At 38.3% G+C, this 22,462-nt stretch overlaps 1 protein-coding gene across 1 annotated transcript in view; it reads left to right on the top strand.

The window, feature by feature from the left end:
• The window catches only part of cacna1ab (calcium channel, voltage-dependent, P/Q type, alpha 1A subunit, b), a 173,561-nt gene extending 157,176 nt beyond the window's left edge, over window positions 1-16,385 (top strand). Inside the window, exons 46-48 of the mRNA XM_041982391.1 lie at window positions 10,185-10,386; window positions 11,663-11,901; window positions 12,651-16,385. Of these exons, the coding sequence (XP_041838325.1) occupies window positions 10,185-10,386; window positions 11,663-11,901; window positions 12,651-13,373 (1,164 nt within the window). The 3' untranslated portion in view covers window positions 13,374-16,385. The remainder of the gene's footprint in view (window positions 1-10,184; window positions 10,387-11,662; window positions 11,902-12,650) is intronic.
• Window positions 16,386-22,462: the final 6,077 nt, after the last annotated feature.

Here is a 22,462-nt window from a genome sequence, read left to right as displayed (position 1 = left end):
TCAAAATATACATCAGTAAGAGACATAAGGACCTAGTTATAACCTTGTTTCAGCACCATAAACACAGACAAAATGTCTGGTGGACAAACGAAACTTACAGCTAAGTTAGAATCAGATTGCCATCTTACTATAATGTGCAACATGTAACAGGATGATTTTCCGATCTCACTAAGGTCAGGTTCATTACTTCACTGATATAATTGTGCATGTGTGCATATGTGCAAGAAAGACAAAAGATGAAATGTGAAACATCTGCCAACTCAAAACTTGGTTTCATTTTTTAATCTCCAAATTAATTTTTGGTGACTATGCAGGAACATCTTAAAACTGTACTTGTAACCTTGTTTTTTTGTTTGTTTTTCTATCCTGTTAATGAACTCTCTCACATAACTCTTTCCAAGATGAACACTAACCTTATATTGAAGAAAAAACCATGTTTAATTCCTACCAGTATTTGGTTTGTAACTGTTTATAAGTAATATCGATATTTGGCAGTTAACCATTAACCTCTTTCAAAGAAATGAAGACATCATTGTCGGACATGTGAAGCAATGTTATTGACTGATGTTATATCAAATTACATAATAGGATAATGCAAGATACCCTTGTGCATTTACACTGATGCTTTTAATATTATGAACCCTTTAGACTTTTCTACTGTAAATAACTAGAGACCTAAAACCCCATCTGATTTTTACACAAGGCCTAAAGCAAGACAGAGAAAGTACAACAGAGAAAATGACATTGAAATATTCTCTTTGGTCATTCATTTGTAAAGGAAAATGGTATAGTATTACATTTAAGTAATGCTGGTATGTATACATTTGCTTTCTGTATCTAGCATGAGCCCTTTTGTGCTGCAATAACTAGTATATGTTCACAAGTTTTGTAGGTCATGTTTTAGGAAATCTTTTAGTTGCCCATTCATCCTTATAAAAGCTTCAGCTGTTGGACATTGTGCAGTTTCATCACGTAAACTGCTTAATTAGTCTTTCCCCAACATTTCTGTTGGTTTAAAATCAGAACTTTGACATCACCTTAAAAAATATTTACTTTGTTTTTTTATTTGTATTCTTTGCAAGATTCTAATTATAGAATTGTGAGGCACTTTCTGTTAAGATTTAGTTCACAGAGATGTCTAGAAACTGCCCTCTATTAAAAAATTTAAGTGCATAATATTTTTTTTTTTATGTTTGCTGGCTGTCCTGGCCAAGATAAAGCAAAATAAGTTATATCATGATACTGCCATGATATATAGGGTAAGGTTCTTATACGAGATGGCAGTTTTTTCCTTTCCCAAACAGCTAGCTTGTGCTACGGCAAATTGTGGGAAGTAGTTTTATGCTAACAGCTTTGTGTTCAGTATTTTTATCAAGTCTGTGTATTCTGATTAACAGCCAATATATAAAAAAAAACCTTTAAAAGTCACCTTAGGTTATTACACAGCTTATGACACACTTCAGCAATGATCACAGTGGTGTTTAATATCCAACATATAGATACATTCGGTTTAACTGAATTTTGTTACTTTTTTACTACCTAATTTTTACTTTTACTGAAGTCTTCAGAAATCTTCTCTTCTTGCCTTGATACACTCATATGTGTCATGAAACTCAGATTTTGATTTATATTTGTTCTTTCTGTGAAAAGGGGGGTCCCAATTTAAACACATTTGCCATCCCATTGATTAAAAGACCCTAAAAATAATTTTGAATATTAAATTAACTGCTAATCATGAAGGTTAACTTAAATTTTTCACCAGTATATAATATTGTATCATTTACCTTCATGAATAAAAGAATAACGTTTTTGTCTCAGTCATTTATGTGGGCTCTCTTACCTGCTTTATTGCTTTATATGAAAATCAAGTTGTTCTAAGTCATATTTAGGCCAAGTTTAGAAATTTCAGACGTTGAAAAAGTGTATTGTCTTTATATAAAAGGGGTAGTGCTTTGATTTAATTATTTATATATTTCAAGATATTTTCTATTCAGTTGCTGTGGGCTCACCTATTTACATGGTTTAAAGCCTCTGGCTGCAGTCACACACATTTTCACAAGCACATCCATGTGCACAAGTGTGACCATCCTCCTGCATTTCACTTCTTCATGACATGTTGCTCTCACTTTGGTATGTTGATTACTTCATGAAGTTTTTCTGTACCAGTATTTAGATAAATAACAGAAAACTACTGCACATAGAATAATTGTGGTTATTGACATAAACAAAACATGTCTAATTAATTTTTAGAAATCTTGTATTCTGAGTTTTTAACTTGGAGAAAGGACTATGTCTTTAGTTTATGTAGTTTGAACTTACGTTGGTGTGGACAATGACAGTCTAATAATATGTGCAACAAGACTAAGCAAGATGGAAACTTTGTTTTCTCAAGATAAATTAAATAATTACTGCTGTTTGCTCGGATAGTCTAATGTGCAGTATCTAATGTGAATATAACAAGTTCTTTAATTAGATCTGCAGCTATAATTTGACAGCAACTCAACATAATGAGAGGAGGACCGCTGCACAGAAAATATGCTATGTGTGTGTGTTTGTTTGTGTGTGTGTTAAGTATCTGGAGCGTATGTGTGTGTAAACCTTATTACTTACTGTCCTCTAACACTGCTCTGCCTTACAGAGAGCTCACGCTGTTTCGGTAAGTGTGTGTACGACTATGTGAGTGTGTGGATGCACAAGCACCTTGTGTTGTCCTCTATGCTCTCCTGCTCACCGGCACACACACTTCGCTGCTATGTGTGCACACTTTGTATTAACCAGGTTCTCTTTTTCTGTCTCCTGTCTGTGCATCCTTCTCCTTCAAAATTAATTTGAGTTTATTTTTACTTCCTTTTTTTAAAAATCTTTACTCTGTTTTTTATCCATCACTTTACTTTTCATGTCTCTCATCTTTATCATATTCTCTCTCTTTGAATTCATTCTTCTTTCTGGCCTGGCATCTGCGCCACATTGGGCCTTATTTGTGTGTGTGTGTGTGTGTGTGTGTGTGTGTGTGTGTGTGTGTGTGTGTACACTGCTCTGCCCTATGTATCATTTCTGTGTTTGCCTGCTCTGCAGCGGAGGAGACACAGACCTCGCGGAAATAACCTCAGTGTATGTACTTCTCTCTCCATCTCCATCTCCCTTTCCACTTGATTCCTCTCTCTCTGTTTGTAAATTCTTAAATTGGACCTGCATCAAATTGTGATTTGCTGATTGTTTTTCTTTCATTTGGGGTGCCATGTGGGTGGGTTGAAACCACAGTGGAAAAAGTTCAGGTGGTGTTATTTGAGCTGATAGTCCCTAAACTGATTTTCTGACATGTCAAGAAAATTCCCAGTAGCTATGAGGCTGTTCATCATATGGCATACCAAAGAGCCCACTAAAGTTTATCTTCAAGCCTAGCTTTATAGTGACCTGCAACGTAATGTCAACACTAATTTCATACAAGCCGGGACACTGTGCAAAATGCAAATAAAAACAGAATGCAATGATTTGTAGGTTTATTTATCAATATGTTCTTGAGAATAGAACATAAAAACATTTCAGATGCTGAAAGTGAGTAATTTCAGGATAAACATAAGCTCATCTTGAATTTTTTCTAAACCATTTTTACCACTGAGCATCTGCTCTTGTGTGTAAATGTCTGGGAGCAGAGAAGACCAGCTGCTGGACCTTCGGAAGAAGAGTGCCATCCTATCCTTGTCTGATATAATATTCTAGCTGCTCAATAGTCTGAAGTCTTTGTCATATTTTTCATTTCATGATGCACCAAATATTTTCATTTGGTGAAGGGTCCATTCCATCACTGTTATGAATCCATGTCATGTGAGATGCAGAACAAATATATAAGACTCTCCCTGAGAAAGATAACATCTGGATGGGAGCAGATGTTTCTCTTAAACTTTGTCTTGTAATGAGCCAGTTGTTGCTTTCATAGGAACAGTTCCACCCCTTACCGTCAGAGATTCAGGCCTTTGAAATTCAGATGGTCCCTCTTCCCTTTAGTCCAGAGAAAATGGCTTTCTAGATTTCCAAAACAACTTTGACTATGTCCATGTTAATATTTGGCTTCTTCTTTGCATGATAGAACTTTGACCTGTGTTTCTAGACAGCACAGCAAACTTCACAGATAATGATTTCTGGAAGTTTTGCTGAGACCATAAAAAGATTTTTTATGACAGCGTCCTGCTGTTTTTTTATATAAGTGTTTCATGAGGGCCTGAAAGTCACGTGCATCCAGTATTGCTTTTCAGGCATGTCCCTTGCACACAGAAATGTCTACAGATTCTCAGAATCTGTTGTTATTTGACAACAGATTATTGAAAGTCTTCACACTTTGATGTTGAGAAGCATTATTCTAAAACATTTAGTGGATGATGCTGTGTTACTTTACAGATTGTCGAACCTCTGCCTTCTTTACCTCAGAGAAACTCTGGCTCTCTAAGTTGCTCTTTACGAAACCAGTCATGTTAATGATCTGTTGCCAATTAACCTCATTAGTTGGAAAATGTTCCTCCAGCTGTTTCTTGTTAGTATAATTTATTTTTCCAGGCCTTTTTTGCCCCTGTCCCACCTGTTTGTTTTGTTTTTTGTTTTGTTTTGTTTTGTTTTTTTTTTTGACATGACACCCCTCAAATGCAACATGAGCTAATATTTTTCATGAAATAGTGAAATTACTCACTTTTAACACTGATACATTTTCTGTGTTCTGTGTCTTAAAATGAGAGTAGGAATCAAGCTTGTGCTTGTATAAACAAAACAAACACACCTGTAACTCTGGTGATGAGAATGTACTGTATATGGAAGTATGCATACCAACAGTTTCATAGAGCGATATAGTTTTATGGATGTGGCCCCTTTTGAATATTTGTCTGCACACAGAGCTCTTGGATTTATAGCTGTATGCACATAATACACATCAGCATAAAGCAGTTTTTTTTTACAGGAAAAATTGCATATCCAAGATGTTTGAAGTCTTACAAACTGAGTGGGACTAACTGAATTTTTTTAAAGTAAAAAGTAATGTTTGTATTTTATGACTATTTCCTTCAGGTTTTGCATCGAGTATCGGTTCAGTGTGGAATTTTTTCCACTCCATTTTATTTCTTTGCTTTTCTTTGCCTTAGAAAAAGGCACAAATTGTGTTGTCTTAAAAGTGAACCCAATCCACCTGGTACTCCACACATTTTTTAAATCAGCTGTGACTTAATTGTCACTATTCAGATTTTCTTCTCCCTTTGTCTATCTTCTAACTCTGTTTTTATTTTAACCGTCCACATCTCTCTTTCTTTCTCCCTTTCTGACTCTCTCCTGTGTTTGCTTGTGTTGAGGTTCCGCTGCTCTCCATTGTTTGCTATCTGTGAAATTTCCCCTGGAGTTCTGCTCATATGCAGCATCTGAGTGTGTTCCTTTGTGTGTGTGTGTGCACAGTGTGTGTTAAATCTCTTGCATCTCTGCAGACCGGGTCAACAGTGTGTGACAAAAGCATGGACTGCCCTGATATGTGGCTGTTGGCCCGTACCAGGAGATTGGCAGCGTGCTGGCATGTCATTAGTCCTGCATGAAGCAGCTAAGTCTCACAGTGGATGTGAGAAGGAGTGGTAAACCAAAAAAAGAAAGTTTTGCTTTAATTAAAGACTGTCATTTAGTTGCTTGGAAAGTTGTATGAAAGTTGTCAAGATGCAGACTGGAGAACTCATAAAATGTCTATGTCATGTTCAGCACTTTGGTTTGATTTAAGTGGATGATGTTATTCTAAGTTTCAGTCCATAACTTATAACCAGGGATATCGTATAACAGTGGTTTCAGACAACAGTTTATTTGGACACACAAATCACCAGAGACCTTACATATAAACTGTATACTTATGCAAAATGGCCACGTAGACAAAGTTTCCACCAACAGTTAGGTGTAAAATAAGAATATGCCTCAAGAATTTGCAAGTAAAGCTACAAAGTCTAGAGCAGTCCTGCAACATTGGAAACAGTTTATAAGGATTAAATTTAATATCAGAAAGTTTCAAACCCACCTAGCATAATCTGTTTTTTGCGGTTAGAATAACATCCAGAACTTGTCTGACTCAGCATAATACAGACTGAAAAGCATTTCCCTCACCTAACATGCCTTTTTACTTTGCAACAACCACAAATACCATTCAAGTGTGTTAATAATCTGAGACAGATTAAAGTTTTGTTTTATTTTTTATTTTTTTTTTTGCTCTTGTATTTAGTGTGAAACTAAGTTTTATTAAACAGAAGATGTTCTTCTACCAGTAAGACCAATAACACTGACTGTTGTATAACTTCCTTTAGTTTTAAAGAATTTAATTTCACTTTTTTTCTATTAAAGAGCTCATATTATGCACTTTGTAAGTTGAAAATTTGTTTCGAGGATCAACTAGAATAGGTTTCCATGGTTTAAGGTTTAAAAATTATTTTGTTTTCAGATTGTGTGTTGCTGCAGCACCTCTAGCCACCTTCTGACCAAAACGCTCTGTTTTGAGCCCTGTCTCTTTAAGGCAGTTGTTTTCAAACTTTTTCTACCATGCCCACCCTTATATACACAAAAACCACAAAAAACTTACTAAAACTATATAACTTGTAACTATTTAACTTACTATACTCATAACATAACAGATGTGAGGAAGATGTAATTAAAAACACATTTACTGTTAAACCAAGAGCAAGATATCTGCCCTCTTTAATCCCAATTACCTGTTTATCCATGTCTCTCTCTTTTCTCCCTTCGATGCTTCAGTAAACCCTGATCTCTGGGCTGCAGTTCTTCTTCTTCTTTATATTTTTTGGCAGTTGGCAAAAACAAATTGGTGCATCTCTGCCACCAAATGGTCCGGAGTGTGGACCAGAATGTTTCCAAGTTGTCAAAACATCAGTTTGTCTGCTACATTTTCCCAAGCCCATGCTCCCACCCATCATGTTGCCCCACCCCCCCAGTTTGAGAACCACTGCTTTTAGATAAGCTTTATTCATCCCCTAAAAGGGGAAATCTCTTTGCCACCACACATCTCATACATAGACAATGGTGTAAAACATGAAATAGACCTTTAAATGTGTAAATATACTAAAAACATAATTTAAAAAAAATACAGGTGGTCATAAAAAAATTCTGACAGCTACAGAAACAAAAGACCTTCTGAAGTGTTCAGTAGAACACTGAGGCATAACAAGGCGGTCACTAAAAGAGCTTTTGAGATGATTAAAAACATCATGTAGAGGATGGTTTTTAAGGAATAAAATTGTTTTTAATTTGGACCCAGTTCTTTTTGCCAGGGTGAGGTCCAGAGAGTCAGGGGGGATGCCAATCACAGCCCCAGCTTTTTTTAATCAACTTGTTAATCCTGTTTTTGTCATCTACACAAATGCTGCATAAAAAATAACACTGGCTAAAATTCCCTGATAAAACACAGAAATAAGGTTTCTGCTTACATTAAAAGATTTGAGTTTTCTTAGAAAGAAGAGTCTTGTCTGAGCCTTTTTGAAGACCACCTCTGTGTTCTTTTTAAAATTTAATTTATCGTCCAGAACAACACCAAGGTATGTGTAGGATTCAACCACCTCTATTTCATGACCCTTAATAAAAGTAAATGAGGGGTCCTCTTTCTTCCTCCTAAAATCAGTAATGAGCTTATTTGTTTTCTCTACATTCAATTTAAAAAAATTTGCATCACACCAGCTGACAAATGCTTCCACCTCTCTAAGGTTTCATTTTCCCCAAACATGGCTAAAAACAATCGAGCTTTACGAAAACCATGCAAAACATTTACTTTTACTAATATTACAATCAGCAACTTGTTTTTACATGATGCTGCGTTATGAAATGTAATTACAGTCATACCTACACCACATGCTGCGGACAAGGTGCTTTTCTACATAAATAAATTCTATAGTAAAAAAATGTGGAAAGTCACACATCTTGTTCAAGTGTGTGTGTGTGTGTTTGTAGGTGTCTTGCCGGCTATCCAGAGGGCATGCATGGCTTGTGTTAAGTTGCTCAGAGCATGTACAGACTGCTGTGTGTTTGAAGTCCAGCTGATGGGTGATGTGTGGGTCTGTGGGGTTCTGTCAGCAGGGTCTTATCCTGGTCAGAAGAGCCTGAAAATCAACCAAACAGAAATAAATAATTGAATAAGTGAATATAAATAACACAGGAGTAGTTCAAACATAAAATAGCGTTTTTAGATGGAGCCAGTTCCTTTTCATATCCTCTGCTACCTATACATTTTCCTCATCCAGAAACATAGTTTCTTATGTTTAGAGGATATGAGTCTAGTTTCATTTTCAGAAGTTTTTAGCACATTTTAAGTGGTGACAACACAGAGATGTTTTTCTTTTATTTGTTTTGTATTATAAAAGGAGACATATCTGTACACACACGTGCCCTTCTGACCCACACTTCAGGATGACAGGATTTAATTGTTGGGTTCTTGCAGAGCTTTCGATCAGGTTTTAAATAAGGGAATGATGTTCTGTCTTATCCACAGTGTCCATATTTAAGTTTAATCCTCAGTGTTTGACAAGCAGAATCTCTGAGACGTCAGAAATTAGAAGTGTCCTTGTTATCCATTTACTATTCAACTTTGGCAGCCACATACCTTTTGGACCTCAAACTATCTAGGAATAATCAAGGCTTTAAGCTGTGCTAGTTCAAGCTAAGTGAGTTATATTCTCATTTTTAGATGTTCATCAACCTTCTGACCAAAGTACAAAGTACACACAGGTCACCATAACAACAAAAATTAAATTTTTAAATTTTTGTAACTTTATCAAAGATATAAGTCTAAAATTTTGTCTTCCAGCAACATGTTTAACCACTTAGCTCTGGTGCATTGTCCTCTATATGTTGACTGGAGTCCACATGTGCCTATTTGAGTTCATTGGAAATAACTTGTAAATATAGACAAGTTATTACATTTAAAGACGTATATTGGTAAGATTGCAGCTATGAGGTCCAGAGAGTTTTATGTAGATTAGTAATACATTTTTAGACATTTTTAAACAGTCTTGATCTGACAGCTAATTAACCATCAGTGGTAATAATAATGAGATTAGAGTCCTTTGTAGCAATACGACACCCTTACCAAAGCCAACCATCAGTGGAGCACTTCAGTATTCAGGTGAAAGTAGTCAGAAGAACTGTCATGCTTTTGAGATTTTTCTTCTGCAACATGGTTTAAAAGACTAGTCGACATAGGAGGAAAGATGGATGCTGAAAAATATTAAGTAGTTCTTAGGGTTGTGGATAAGAAAGTGACCCAAAGCATGCTGACATTCTTGAAGGAACATGAGGAATACATGTCTGAACCCATTAAAGCAACTTCTGAGAAACATGAAGATTTTATTTGATTTCATGGGGATTTGAAATTCTTATGTATTTTTTTTATCAGTTTACAAAAACTTTGTTAATTTAGTTTATGTATTGATCAACAATGACAAGTCTACTTTAAGAGTTGGAAAAATAAGAAATTTAAAAAAGACTTTCCGTAAGCACTTTAAGCAGTCTTTGCAACCTGAGTATGATGGAAATTAAATATGGCTGCCATGACGTAAAGTCCATAGGGCTCCTCTGCCGTGTGCATGTGAGGCATGGTTCTTATAGTCCTCTTGCTTGTTCTGTCTTTTTGCCATTTTCTTCCCTACCTGTCAGTTCCCTGTTTATATCTCTGACTGTTTCATTCCTCTGTGTTTTAGTAATGCATAGTATCTCATGCTATGACATATCTATCAAAGGCTTTGTCATTAGGGATTCCAGAGATTCCATAAGTGCTCAGGTGGTCATCATTTTTGACAACACATGAGCTAAATCTTTAGATGATTAAAATGAAAAGCAAACTTTGAAAACCTGAATTGCTTTTTCCTGCTAAAGCAACTGCTTTATTAATTATGGTTATTTGGTACTGCTGACTGACTCAAGTCAGACATTCTCATTCAGTAGATAATTTGACTGACATTCGACCATGTCCAGCTCTGTAGCAGTGTCATGAATTCAGCAAAAGCAATTTAAGTGTCTCACAGTTGAGAATACAGTAAATCTCACTTCTGTTCTCCATCCTCTCTCCCCCTGCTATTGTTTATCTTTTTTCTCCGTTTCTCCTTATTGTCTCTCTTCCTCTCCTTATCCACCCCTATTCCATTTTCTTCTACACTTCTTCGTTCTTATCCTCAAAGACCATCACTGACACCAGTCCGATGCGTCGCTCCACCTCCAGCCTGGTTCATGGGCGTTCGGGTCGTGGCGTGCGGCTGGATGACTACTCCCTAGAGAGGGTGGTATCTGAGGAAGGGAGACATGGAGGAGGACGCAGACACAGGGACAGAAGTCACCGCACATCACAGCGCTCCCTGACCAGATATACCGATGCAGACACAGGTGAGTCTCTCACTGTGGCTATTTTCATTCTTAAGTCATCTCCATATTCAGTGTAGCACCTGCTCATCAGCCACAGATGGATTTCCTTTAATTACAGGATGTCAGTTCCATTTAATTTATGTACTTCCAAAAAATGGTCTACAATGATCAGTCTCCTTGATAAAGTAAATTTACACTTTTGTGATGGTAGCATGAATGCAGAAAAATATATAAAATTTTAATGTGACATATGCTGCTTTCAAGATGTCATCTTTCCCATGGACATCCCTGCATTTTTCTCCCAGAACAATGTAAAACCTCACTCTACACATATTGCAAAGGCATAGCTGAAGAAGTAAAGGGTACGGATACTGGACTGGCCTGTTTGCTGTACTGACCTGCCACCAACAGAAAATGTGTGGAGAATTTTCAAACAAAAACATGACAACGACCCCTTACCACTACGCACTTAAGCCATGTTTGCAGAAAGAATGAGACTAAATAAACAGGAAATTTCTTTGTGCTTTGTAACCTCAATGCCAGAACACCGCTTTAGTTTTTTTGAAGTGTAGTTGCAACATTACAAAGTGGTAAAATATTTATTGTGACAAATGTTTTGTTTTGGATTGCACTGCAAACCTGAAATTCAAAAAAGTTATGTTTAAACAAATTAAATTTGGTTCACACTGTCTGGAATAAAATGAAAGTCAACCTTAATGTATGAATCAGCTGTTAGCTTCTATATAGAAAAGACTTAATTCAGCCCCTTCACCAGAGTGCAGTCAGAATGAAAGGTGGATGGTTTTCTGTTATAATGAAAATGTTCAACTCCTTAAATCTGTTACAAAATCAATAGAAGCGTTAATATTATAAATTACTGAAGCAGCCTACCATTTGTATAGTCTGCAGCATTGTCAAATCTCCTGGTTAATTGTAATATATCAATAAATCATACTTACCATAGCTCAGGTGTGCAGGGATGAACACTGAGGTCATGCATATTCAAATGCTAAACTTTAACAGGTATCTTGTATTCAATTTTGCTCTGTGTTTAGATCAAATTTTGTTTAAATTGATAAATATTCAGTCAAGTCTCAACATTGTATTTGCAAGTGAATGCATCACACGTATAATATATTACAGTATAATAGTATTATTATATATTATTGATTATATTCTTTATAGCTAATCACACTAAGCTGACACGTATAAACACTAAAATTCTTATATATTTTGAGAGTTCTATAAACTGCAGTGGATAAATTATGTATTTACAAATGAGACACCTTCTTGTTAGGCCTGGGCACAGACCTCAGCACCACCACACAGTCAGGCGACTTGCCACCCAAGGAGCGTGAGAGAGACCGTGGCCGCACCAAGGACCGTCGCCACCACCACCACCACCACCATCATCACAGTTCCATGGACAAGGAGCGCTATGGCCCTGACCGCCATGACTACCCACAGAGGCATCCCCATGACCGCCACTGGTCACGGTCACCCAGTGAAGGGCCTGATGGGAGAGGTCATAGACAGGTGGGCTCCAAAGACAAGAGTTACATAAAAGGACATATATTCCTAATAATAGTTTTCCTAAAAAAAATGTATGTCTTGTTTGCTGAAATACATGTAATAGGCCTTCTATAAAGGCTTTTATGATACAGATTGATAGATGGAAGATGTTTTTCCTGTTTTTATCATTATTACATCATACTTTACATTATGGTAGATGTTTTTTATTACTACATGTTTTCCAGTGTTTGGCTATTCACAATCTAGTGTCAAGTGATCTTCATGTACAAGCTGAACACAGGGGTGAATTTTTGATATAATACTCACTGTGATCATTAACCTCTTCTTTTTACTTGTGCACATATCCATTAAGAGTTCACAGCTATTACCATAGCCCTACTTATGAATATCAATCTCTCTTTTTTTATGCTTTTTTTATTTGTCACTGTTTCTCTCTCCATTTTTCTTCGATGTGACGTGTTGCTTCTTGGTGTCAATTTGTTGCCTCATCACTATGTTTTTGAATAATTTTCAATGGTGTCTATCTATCTATCTATCTATCTATCTATCTACCTATCTATCTATCTATCTATCGATCTATCGATCTATCTATCTATCTATCTATCTATCGATCTATCGATCTATCTATCTATCTATCTATCTATCTATCTATCTATCTATCTATCTATCTAACTCATCACCACTCTGCTCAATTCTGGTCTCTGTTGTTGTTGTGGTGCGTTTTGATTTTCCTTGTTTACATTTTGCTGTAGGGCAGTAGTTCGGTGAGCGGCAGCCCGGTCCCCTCCACCTCGGGGACCAGTACTCCACGGAGAGGCCGTCGTCAGTTGCCACAGACCCCTGCTGTCCCGCGTCCGCATGTTACCTACTCCCCCGCTGTGCGCAAGCCCAACTATGGCCCCCCAGGGCCAGGTCGACTGCGTTCGCCATCTCCCCGACACTTCTCTCCACCAGACCAGGACAGAGGCTACCACCACCGACCCCCGTCACGACACGGCTCTCCACACCACGGTGGGTCCTCATCCCGGCACGGTTCGCCACGCTCACCCAGGCATCAGTCCCCACGCTCACCCCTCCATGGTTCTCCTAGATCTCCTCACCGAAGCCGCTGGAGCGGGCCTCCACCTGGGGACAGCCTAGAGGGTGACGGGCCCTTTTTTGAGAGAGATTACGAGTATGAGCAGCACCATGAGCCTCCTGCCTATGAGCAGAGCCTCTCCCATGGGAACCCTCACCCTCATGGTGGAAATCCTCACCCACACCCACGATCACCCAGGACTGCCCACCACAGGCCCCCTCCACCCCCTCATCCGCGTAGGGTACCCAATGGCTACCGCTCATCCTCACCTTCACCACATCGGCGAGGACCACCAGGAGCACCACCCCACTCACACCACCGTCCTCCCCATGCCAGAGGGCCCCGAAAAGGCCTACACGAACCCTATAGTGAGACCGACGAGGATGACTGGTGCTAGCAACCACAGACAGCAAGGAATTCGGACACCAGAGCAGAAGAACAGCCACCTCCAGTGCTCTGGCCTTGGATGGAGACATTTAATAAAGCAGTGGTGGTGGAGTTTTTGGGAGGGGTTGGATACCCTCAAAACCCTCTACCTTCCTCCCCTAAGACTCTAAATAAGAAAAAGGGGTGGTGGGAAGGGGATGAAGGTGCTGCAACTAGCCTTTTGTGCATTCTGTGTAAGAGTAAAATCAGTGACAAAGCAGTACAGCATTAAAATAAATCAGATCAAGCCAAGAGAACTTGCATAAGGCCAGGGCACAGTTTACCTCTTAAAACAACACTTCCCAGAAATAGCCTCCACCATCAAGGCCAGGCTGCAAGAGGAAGAGAGAGGTGTGGGAACAGGGAGCAATGGAGGAGCATGAGGTTCTTAAAATGTGCTGTGATCATTGCGGTTTATGAGGCCTAATCGCATTTTGCCCATACTGACACCTGATTGCTTAGATGTGTCAGATGTGTGCTTTCCATCTATCACTGGGCCAGACTATTACTGAAAAATGAGAATAAGCTGGAACAAGGAACCCACTGCTTGGACTCTGCTCCAAGACAGATATGTTTAAAGACAAATAAGTTTATTAAAAAGCCAGGACCCCCAACCCTTACATGCCAAGCTATGCCTCCAGAAAATCAAACTTGAACAATGAAGAACACAGTGAAACTTTACATGATAAACAATGACAAGAAGAAAAGAGAGAACATCCACTTTATCTTTAATCTTTTTTTCCTTTCCAAGAGACTGAACCAGGAAGCTCCGCCTATACTGCAAAAACCAGCCAATCACAGCGCTGGCTGATATTTGATGAGTTTTATCATCTCTGTTTACTGTTATGTGCTCACTCAATGCTGATGGGACTGTTGTGACATCACTTCCTGTCCTGTGGGAGGTGGCAATGGAGGAGGGGTGAGGCACAATGTGGGCTCACATCCTCACCAAGTGCACCGGTGGTATGGGCCCAGGTAACTAGAGAAGGGAGTTGGACGCTTTGTCAAGCCTCTTCCTCCTCTGTTACGCGATCCAGCACATGGAGGAAGATGACCTGACAGGAAATGACATCACGCAGTTGAACAGGGCGGAGGAGAGGAAAGGAGGGATGGGGAAAAAGACTATTACTTCAGTATTTCTTCTATCGATTACTTCTATTTCTTGTTCTTCTTCGGACATTGGAGCTTGGTTCTTCTGTTGCATTCGCTTAGCCTCCTTTGATCTTTTTCAGAATCCAAAATTTGATGGAAACATGCATGACTGATAAAATACATACTAGAGAGGAAATCTAAGTGGTATGGGTGGGACCTAGGGGCTTTATAGGAAGCTTTACATTTAGGTTTATAAAAGAAGTTTGCTACTTACAGACACTCTCTCTCTCTTTATTGTCTAAATTGAATTTTTGGGTCCCTTTTCACCCAAAACGAGCTTTGACAGTCAGCTGTTTTGTTTGTCTCAGTTTTCTGCTGAAAGCTCAGTTTCTACAACCTTTCAAGAGACATAATAAAACACTTCAGGGTCACATTATAATGTCCCAAAGTGCTTGAGAAACAAGAGGGAGAAAGAGTGGAGAGATGCAAACTTCTAATACGTTTCATTTATTATTGTTAATGATGACAGTCATATAAATAACAATTTTAAAGTCAATGCAAAATTATAGTGATGATGATGATACTGTTGATGATTGACTGATTTATAGAACTGTTGCTGTAGAGTTGTCATGTTATTTGGAGTTCAAATATGCTATGTCCATCTTGTTTGCATCCTTTGTGTTTATATCCCCCTGTTCAATGACGTTTACTCAGTTCCTGATGCCTTCTTGCAACATTTCAAAGCAACAGTGGCCTGGGAACATTCACGTTATTAGCATTGCGTGTTGTAACGCAACTCTTTAAGATACATTCTCTCTCCAGGATGGAGGTGGAGGTCAGGGGAGTCTCAGTATCTGACCTGCAATGGCCCTTGGGGTCAATCCTCTCGTCAAGCCAACCCAAAGATCAGTAACTAATGTCCGGAGCGAGAGGCAGAACATTTTATTTTATTGAGGCTGATAAAGCTGAATTTACCAAGTTTTACCAAGGCTGACATTTTTCCTCTTATTGCCAAAAGAAAAAAAAAAACAATGAAGGAAACAGTGAATCCCAAGCTTTTCCCTCTGTTGGACTCTGTTGTTTTGCAGTGAGATCAGTTGCCAGCAATGATAGCACAGCATTGGTGGTATAGGGTTGGCGTCAGTCAGTGTTGTCTGGTGTTGTTTTTGCCACCAGGAGGCAGTTATCAGCTAACATTATTCCCCTCTACAGGACAGCATCTTGGCCACATCCTAGTGTTTAGTCCTGCAGTGAAATTCCACTTATATCCTTGTAAGATGTGCAAGCCCCATTCCTAGTCAGGAGATATGGATGCGGCCTGAGAGATGCCATATCTGTCCATTTGCCAGTCTGCTCTTCTGTCTGCCTATCTGTGCCAATGCTGACTACTCTTCAACCTCTTCTCTCAGGTCCATCAGCCTGTTTGTCAGATCATCCCAGTCCAGTCATGTGAGGTTGTAGCAAAGCTGAACCATTCTCTGCCAAAACCCACTTCAGTATCCACTGACCTCTATTTCCTCATCTATATATTTTCTTTTCATATGCTTAGACATCTGTTCTCTTAGCTTGCTGGAGAACGGCACTGAAGAAGTACAAAACTTTACAACTTTTTACAGACAGAAAAACCTAGGTTTAATAATTTCATCCCTGTTGTTATGAGGGACAGTAATTATTGAATATTCAATAACTCTAGGACAAAATGATAAAGTATAGCTAGAAATAGTATTGCCTACACATAATTTAGATATAATAACGTAAATGTAGTAATAGATAAAATACAGAGTTTAATTAGTGTCAGATGTTTATTTTGCATACTGATCATGCTAATGACACAATCAAGAATAAGCTACTCTTGAAACCTTTTGCCCTGTTTTTTTTTTTTTGTTTTTTTTTGTTTTTTTTGCAGAAACAAAAGTCAGAAAACAAACCCCAGTCCACATGTTTTGACTCTATGCAGACTTCATGAGTATCCTCATCGTATTGGTTTATAGGAGAAACTGTAGCGCTGTGGTACTGTAAAACAATTCATGACACAGGAATCATAGAAATCTGAGAAAATGTGAAGATTCATACAGATTTTTTTGCACGGCACACGACATCACACCCATGGTCAATTCGCTTCCTTTCATATAAGTCTGTTGGTGTCTTTTTTCCCTCTCTCCTGCGGCTGATCCCCTTTCCTCCTACAGATTTCTCTGCTATCCTGAGATGTGTTGCCTCCAGGTCATGTAGTTAAGCAAAGCAGAAGGAAGATGGGGATAAGAGTTGGGGTGTTTTTGTTCTTAATTTGGCAGAAGTAACGGGGTGTGTACCAGAAACCCCTCTGTCCTCACCTTCCACCAAGAGAGGTTGTGACAGGCAAGGATTCTTCTCCAAAGCCCCCTACAGAGCCACAGTGCCTTCTGTATCCAAGTCACATTAGTCACCCCCTACCACCCCACCCGAAGTCCCTTACACACTGTCAACCCCACCCTTTTTACCCTCTGTAGTAAATGAGATCAACCACACTACGCCTTAAAATCAGGTCCCACTGACTCCAATGCTAGCATATAAAACAGGGAGAGTGTGGATTTTGAGACTGGGCCATGGTCAGGAAACAGTCAAGAGGCTAGGCATGATGCAGGGAAAATAATGTCACATCCGGAATGGGCTAGACTATTTAAATCTCCCATTCAATCACAGATTTTTGTAAGAGTTGCCAAAAACCATAAGAGCTCCTTACAGTTTAAATCAGAGCCTTGTAGTTTTGACTTTTGAAGACTCAGTGGCCATAATTTACGGATCCTGCTAGCTGGCTAGCCCTTTTGGCTTTGGCATGGCACCATTTTGTGTCCATCCCAGAGATGTCCTGGGTCCAGTTTCAGGTGGTGTAGTGAGAAGTTTACAGAGGTTCAAAGCAGTTTGCTTACTTCTCAGGTCCCTCTAGAGTTAGGTAGCTAGTTAGACTAAATAAGCAAGCGACGGCTATAATACAAGCAGGCCTAGGATTGAGTTATTGTATGGTTTTACCTGGCATGGCATCAGATGTAATGTTGACCCCACCCTTGTCCTTCCACCTACACACATTACACACTCCCCATTAACAGCCGAGCGCACCAACACTCAACACCAATGTGTTGACAGACTTGCAGGTAAAAAAACAACTCCATTTTGGCTCTTTGACACCACTCACTTGTCCAGAATTGTAACAGCAGATCCAAAATGGCCGACACACAACACTGCCCTTGTGTGAAAGCATGTTGTGTGCGTGCACTTTTCCAAAAACAAATCCCATTCTTTTGGAAAAAAAAAAGATGAAGTGAGCATTTAATTTTTTGTTTTTGTTGTGGTCTCTTTTATTTTATTGAACACAGTTTGGGGGGAGGGTAGGGTTGTAAGGTTTTTGCTCTGTCATCTCTACATCTGCTTCCTGTTTATACCTCCAGCTTCTGTCAGCCTTTGGTCTTAATGTCTGATTAATCATTTCTTTTCCCTTTCTTCACCCCTCTGGGATGAAGGAAAACTAACAAGCGTTCCACCCATCTGCTCAGTCGGCTGTGAAATTGTGTCAGTGGGTCAGTTGTGAGGCAACACGTCGACAAACAACACGAAAAAGGGCTCTCTTAAAAATAATGTTTAAAAAACTACACAGTGGGTATTAATGTACATTAGTGCTGCCAAAAGTTGTGCTTATGTAGCTGAAGCCACGCTGTGGTCTCCCCTTTGTACAGCACTATATGTGTGCATGCGTGTGTGTGTGTGTAAGGGGGTCATAAGCAAAAGGTTGGGGGGGTGGGATGGTCAACAGGTAATGAGAGACAGATTTTAATGTTTGGGATGGTGGGTGGGAGGTTTGGGGGGGCAGCAACAGAGGTTTAGTGACGTTAATACACAATTTCACAATGGCACTGGACCACTCTTCATTCTCATGCCCAGAGTCCATTTTCTTAACTACCCACATTTAGTCACAATGTAAGGGGGGCGGGGCTACTGCTGCGACAGAGAGACATTTTACTCTGCGTGTGCATGTGTGTGCAGATTAAGTGGTATTTGTGTGTGTAAATGGGTTAAAAAGCTGAAACTGATTAAGCAATTAGCCAGCTCATCCACAAATGTCCGAAAGCTATTTTGGTTCATATTGGTTTGTAAAAGCTTGTGCATTCAAACATTCAAACAAGAAATAAAATAAACACACACACACACACATATATATATATATATATATATATATTTGGTTTTTTGTTTTGTTTGTTTTTTTATTTTTTGTTTTTTTGTTTGTTTTTTTGTTTTTTTGTGGGTGCACCGAAATGCACTGAGTTTAATGGAAAATACATCACATGTTCTATAAGAACAATTAAATCAACATTAATATAATTTACAATCAAGCCAATTACAAATTCAGTAAATTCTCTGATATACAATTAATTTGATCCATTTACTTGTGTTGTATTTTACTAATGAGTTTCAGCACTAATTGTATGTTTGATTCATGAGTGATTTGTCAGCTCATTATCATGTGTGTACAAGTGTGTCCTCACATCATCAGCTACAGTAGGTAACCTTCAGTGCCTTACACTGTACAGGACATGATGATTTCTTTATCTAAGATAATCAGAACACACACATATTAGATGTTCTCATCTCCCTCCCTCCAATCTTCACCCTTTCTCATTCCCAGCCTGATTGAATAAGGATGAAAGGGTGGGAAAGGTATGTCAGTGCGTGTATGTGTGTGTGAGTAAAAGAGAAAAGTGTGGTGTTTGTTGAAAAATCATGTCATTCCTCTTACCCATCCTTTCCCCATGCCATCTGATGTACATATTGGCTCTGTAACTCTGTGTATATATTCCATAAAGTTTATGAAAAAGTCATTGTGTTCATCATGATTGATTATCTTGTCATCTTGCTGTGATTCTTTCTTCTTTCTCACTCCACACACCTCATCCCTGGTTATGCCACTGCATTGTAATATCATTTGTGAACACAGGGTTGCAGGATTGAGCTTTCATCACCATGATAGAAAGGAGTGAGTGAGTTCATTTCTGAGTGGGTGTTTTGTTTGTGAAAGTCTGTCTGCTGCATGACTGTGCGTCTGTTATTTCTTTATGGAGCCAAGCAGGTTTTAGAGTTGACTATAAAGACTTTTACAAAAAATCCATTGAAATAAATAATTGTTGGAATAAGCAAAGGTGTCAAAGAAACATGTTGCAGACAAGACCTAAGATTCAGATTAATTTACGGTTGTGTTTGTCCTTTAACTTCTGAACTGAAGTTCATTCATTCAGTCTCAGTTACATCAGCAAAAAGTTATAATTTATCGATTCACACTAACTAATTTACACCTTTATGGGCAAGTATGATTATAATTTGTACCACTAAATCTTGTTTAGCTCCATAATCATATGCAGACTTATAATAAATTGATTCTTGAGAGACGTAGGTAAAGTGTCTCTTTCTGTCACTGTAGCGACCCTGAAAACTCCTCTTTCTGTTCCCATCTTTCATGTTCTTTCTCTCATCCTCTCTGTCTTAATTTCTTCCCATCAACCCAGTGTAGACAAGTTGCTTTTAGTGGTTTTGTCCTCAGCAAAGTCAGTGTCCAGGGTGCTGCAGGCTGACCTGTCCCAAATCATCTGAAGGTGCCAAAGGTCTTTCTTTAACCCTTTGTAGCTCAGATTAAAATATTTTCTTGTTATCAGATTATTAGATTCAATATTTCCTCTTATATGTTTTGTTTGGCAAGATTTTAAATATCCAAACTCAAACTGGGGAATGGCTCAAGGAACAGTTTGCATTATAAAGTTTATTGTTTTGTGCCCAAATAAACAGTTGTGCTACAAATTAGGTCAAATCAAGGAAAGGGGGAAATAAATAGCTCCAAACAGGAAAACACAGTAAAACTCTTGCTGTCTTCCACTGGCAGCAACTTAATACAAGTTATAATTTTAAAGGATCTAAATGTACTGGGGAAACTTTCTGAAGCAACTTCTAATCATCCATCTCATCACAACGCACACCATCTACCGCTCGACCCAGTAGAACCCAAACCAGTGCCACAGTAGAAAACCATACAGGATTCACTCAGCAAGTTGGGGGAAAAAAAGAGAAAAAAATAAGCAAACATGGTAATTTAAGATAAAAGAGAAGTATTTAATTACAGATTTGCATGTGCAATGTGCATGCCACTATGTGGGGTCAACTTCAGGAACTAAAAAAAATATTAAATATAAAGAAAAAAGTATATATATGTAAAAATATATAGATAGATAGATGTTTTTAAGAGCAATGTGTTTCTTTTTCTTCTATTTTTAAAAACAAAAAATGAAAAAAACCTAACAAAAAAAAAGAAGAAAAATGAGAAAAAAAAATCATCCTGACAAAAAACGGAAATGACTTTGGTGATGAAATCAAAGAATGTTTGTTTGTTATATTTGCCAGGTCTTTCACTGGGGAAACCCGTGGGGCAACAAGGATAGATAACACTTTAACTAACACTATGAGAGAAAAAAATTTAAAAAATGATTTTAAAAAGGGGGCAATGCATACATAACTTTTCCTTGATGAAAAACAATCCCTTTGAGACTAAAGAGCTGCCTGAACCTGAATCTGGTGATGTTATTCCCATTTATTCTGGCTATGAAGTCCCTTCTTTCTCTCCCTCTCTTTTTCTGTCTTTCTCTGACCATCTCTTTCTCTTCCTCTGTTTCTTTCTCTATCTCTGCTGTTTCTAAAAGTGCATTTTGTAATTTCAAACAGAATTCTTCCTAAAGAACCTGAATAAACCAGAGAGAATGCATTCTACCCATCCTCCTGTGTGTGTGTTTGTTCATCCTGAAACCAGTGACACACCTGAGATGTTGAATTAGACATAATCAGGTGGTAATTTTTATTTGTCATACAGCAATTTAGGGCATTCAAGAAGTTGTAGGTAATCATTTCAGACAGGACTGTGGAGAAACTTTATTTAAAATAGGGGGAATATTTTTGACTAAAGTACTGTCTATAAAATGATATAAAATAATGTCATAGTACACATTCTATGACCCTTTATCCCACATTACTATTAAAACCTTTAAAACAGGTCAAAAGTATAAAGAAATATATAGTTTTGCTCTCTATTTTTGTTATTTTATACCAAGCATTACCCAAACAGGAGTTAGTTGTTCATTCATTAAGAAATAAATTAAGTGATTAAGTATTTGAGCCAGCAGTTTGAATGCGAGTCAGTCAAAATTAACATTTTTGTATCTTATTCATGGTGAGGAAACATCTCAGCCAATTCATTTGTTTCAGTACTCAGACCAGCTGTATTTAAACAGCCAACCAGAGGTGCAGTTAACATTTAATTTCAAACACAAAGCTCCATTTTCTTTGAGGCAGCTCCTCCAGGCCTGTACATATTTAGTTCATGCAAGCTCATGGTGTCAATATCTCAGTATGAACAAAGATTAATCTTGCATTAGCCCATTCTTGTAAAGGCCCCAAAGGATGAAGTTTTATGTTGATTTATTAGGATTATATTTTTGGCTAACATTTTATTTATACTGCATCACTAATCTGCTCATTTCAAACTAGATTTGTTCAGGTCTGCACCTTGAAATGAACAACACACAAGAATCATGTGCGCATTTTGCCAGAAAATGGTCTCATACTCTTTGGTTGGTGAATTGAAAAGGGTTCATACACAAAGCACCAATAGTGTGTGTATGGCAAGGTCACACCAACCCACTCACAGGTGAGTTTTGACATGTTCTGGGGGAAATGCTGTCCTTACCACTCAGAAGTCTTTAGATAAAAGCTTGTGATGACGTTCTTAAAATGCTGCATTGAAAAGTAATTCTATTATGACAACATGATGTAGTTATACAAATGAAAATACACACATGTAAGGTTATAGGTTGCAGCTTCTGGACAACATTAATGATTATAATACTGTTTGCATTTGGACAGTGTGTTCATTTCTGTCACAGAACACAAAATCAAATGACA

Source organism: Melanotaenia boesemani, chromosome 4, assembly GCF_017639745.1.
Source record: "Melanotaenia boesemani isolate fMelBoe1 chromosome 4, fMelBoe1.pri, whole genome shotgun sequence".
Lineage (NCBI taxonomy): Eukaryota > Metazoa > Chordata > Actinopteri > Atheriniformes > Melanotaeniidae > Melanotaenia > Melanotaenia boesemani.
This window is presented reverse-complemented; position numbering and strand designations above follow the sequence as displayed.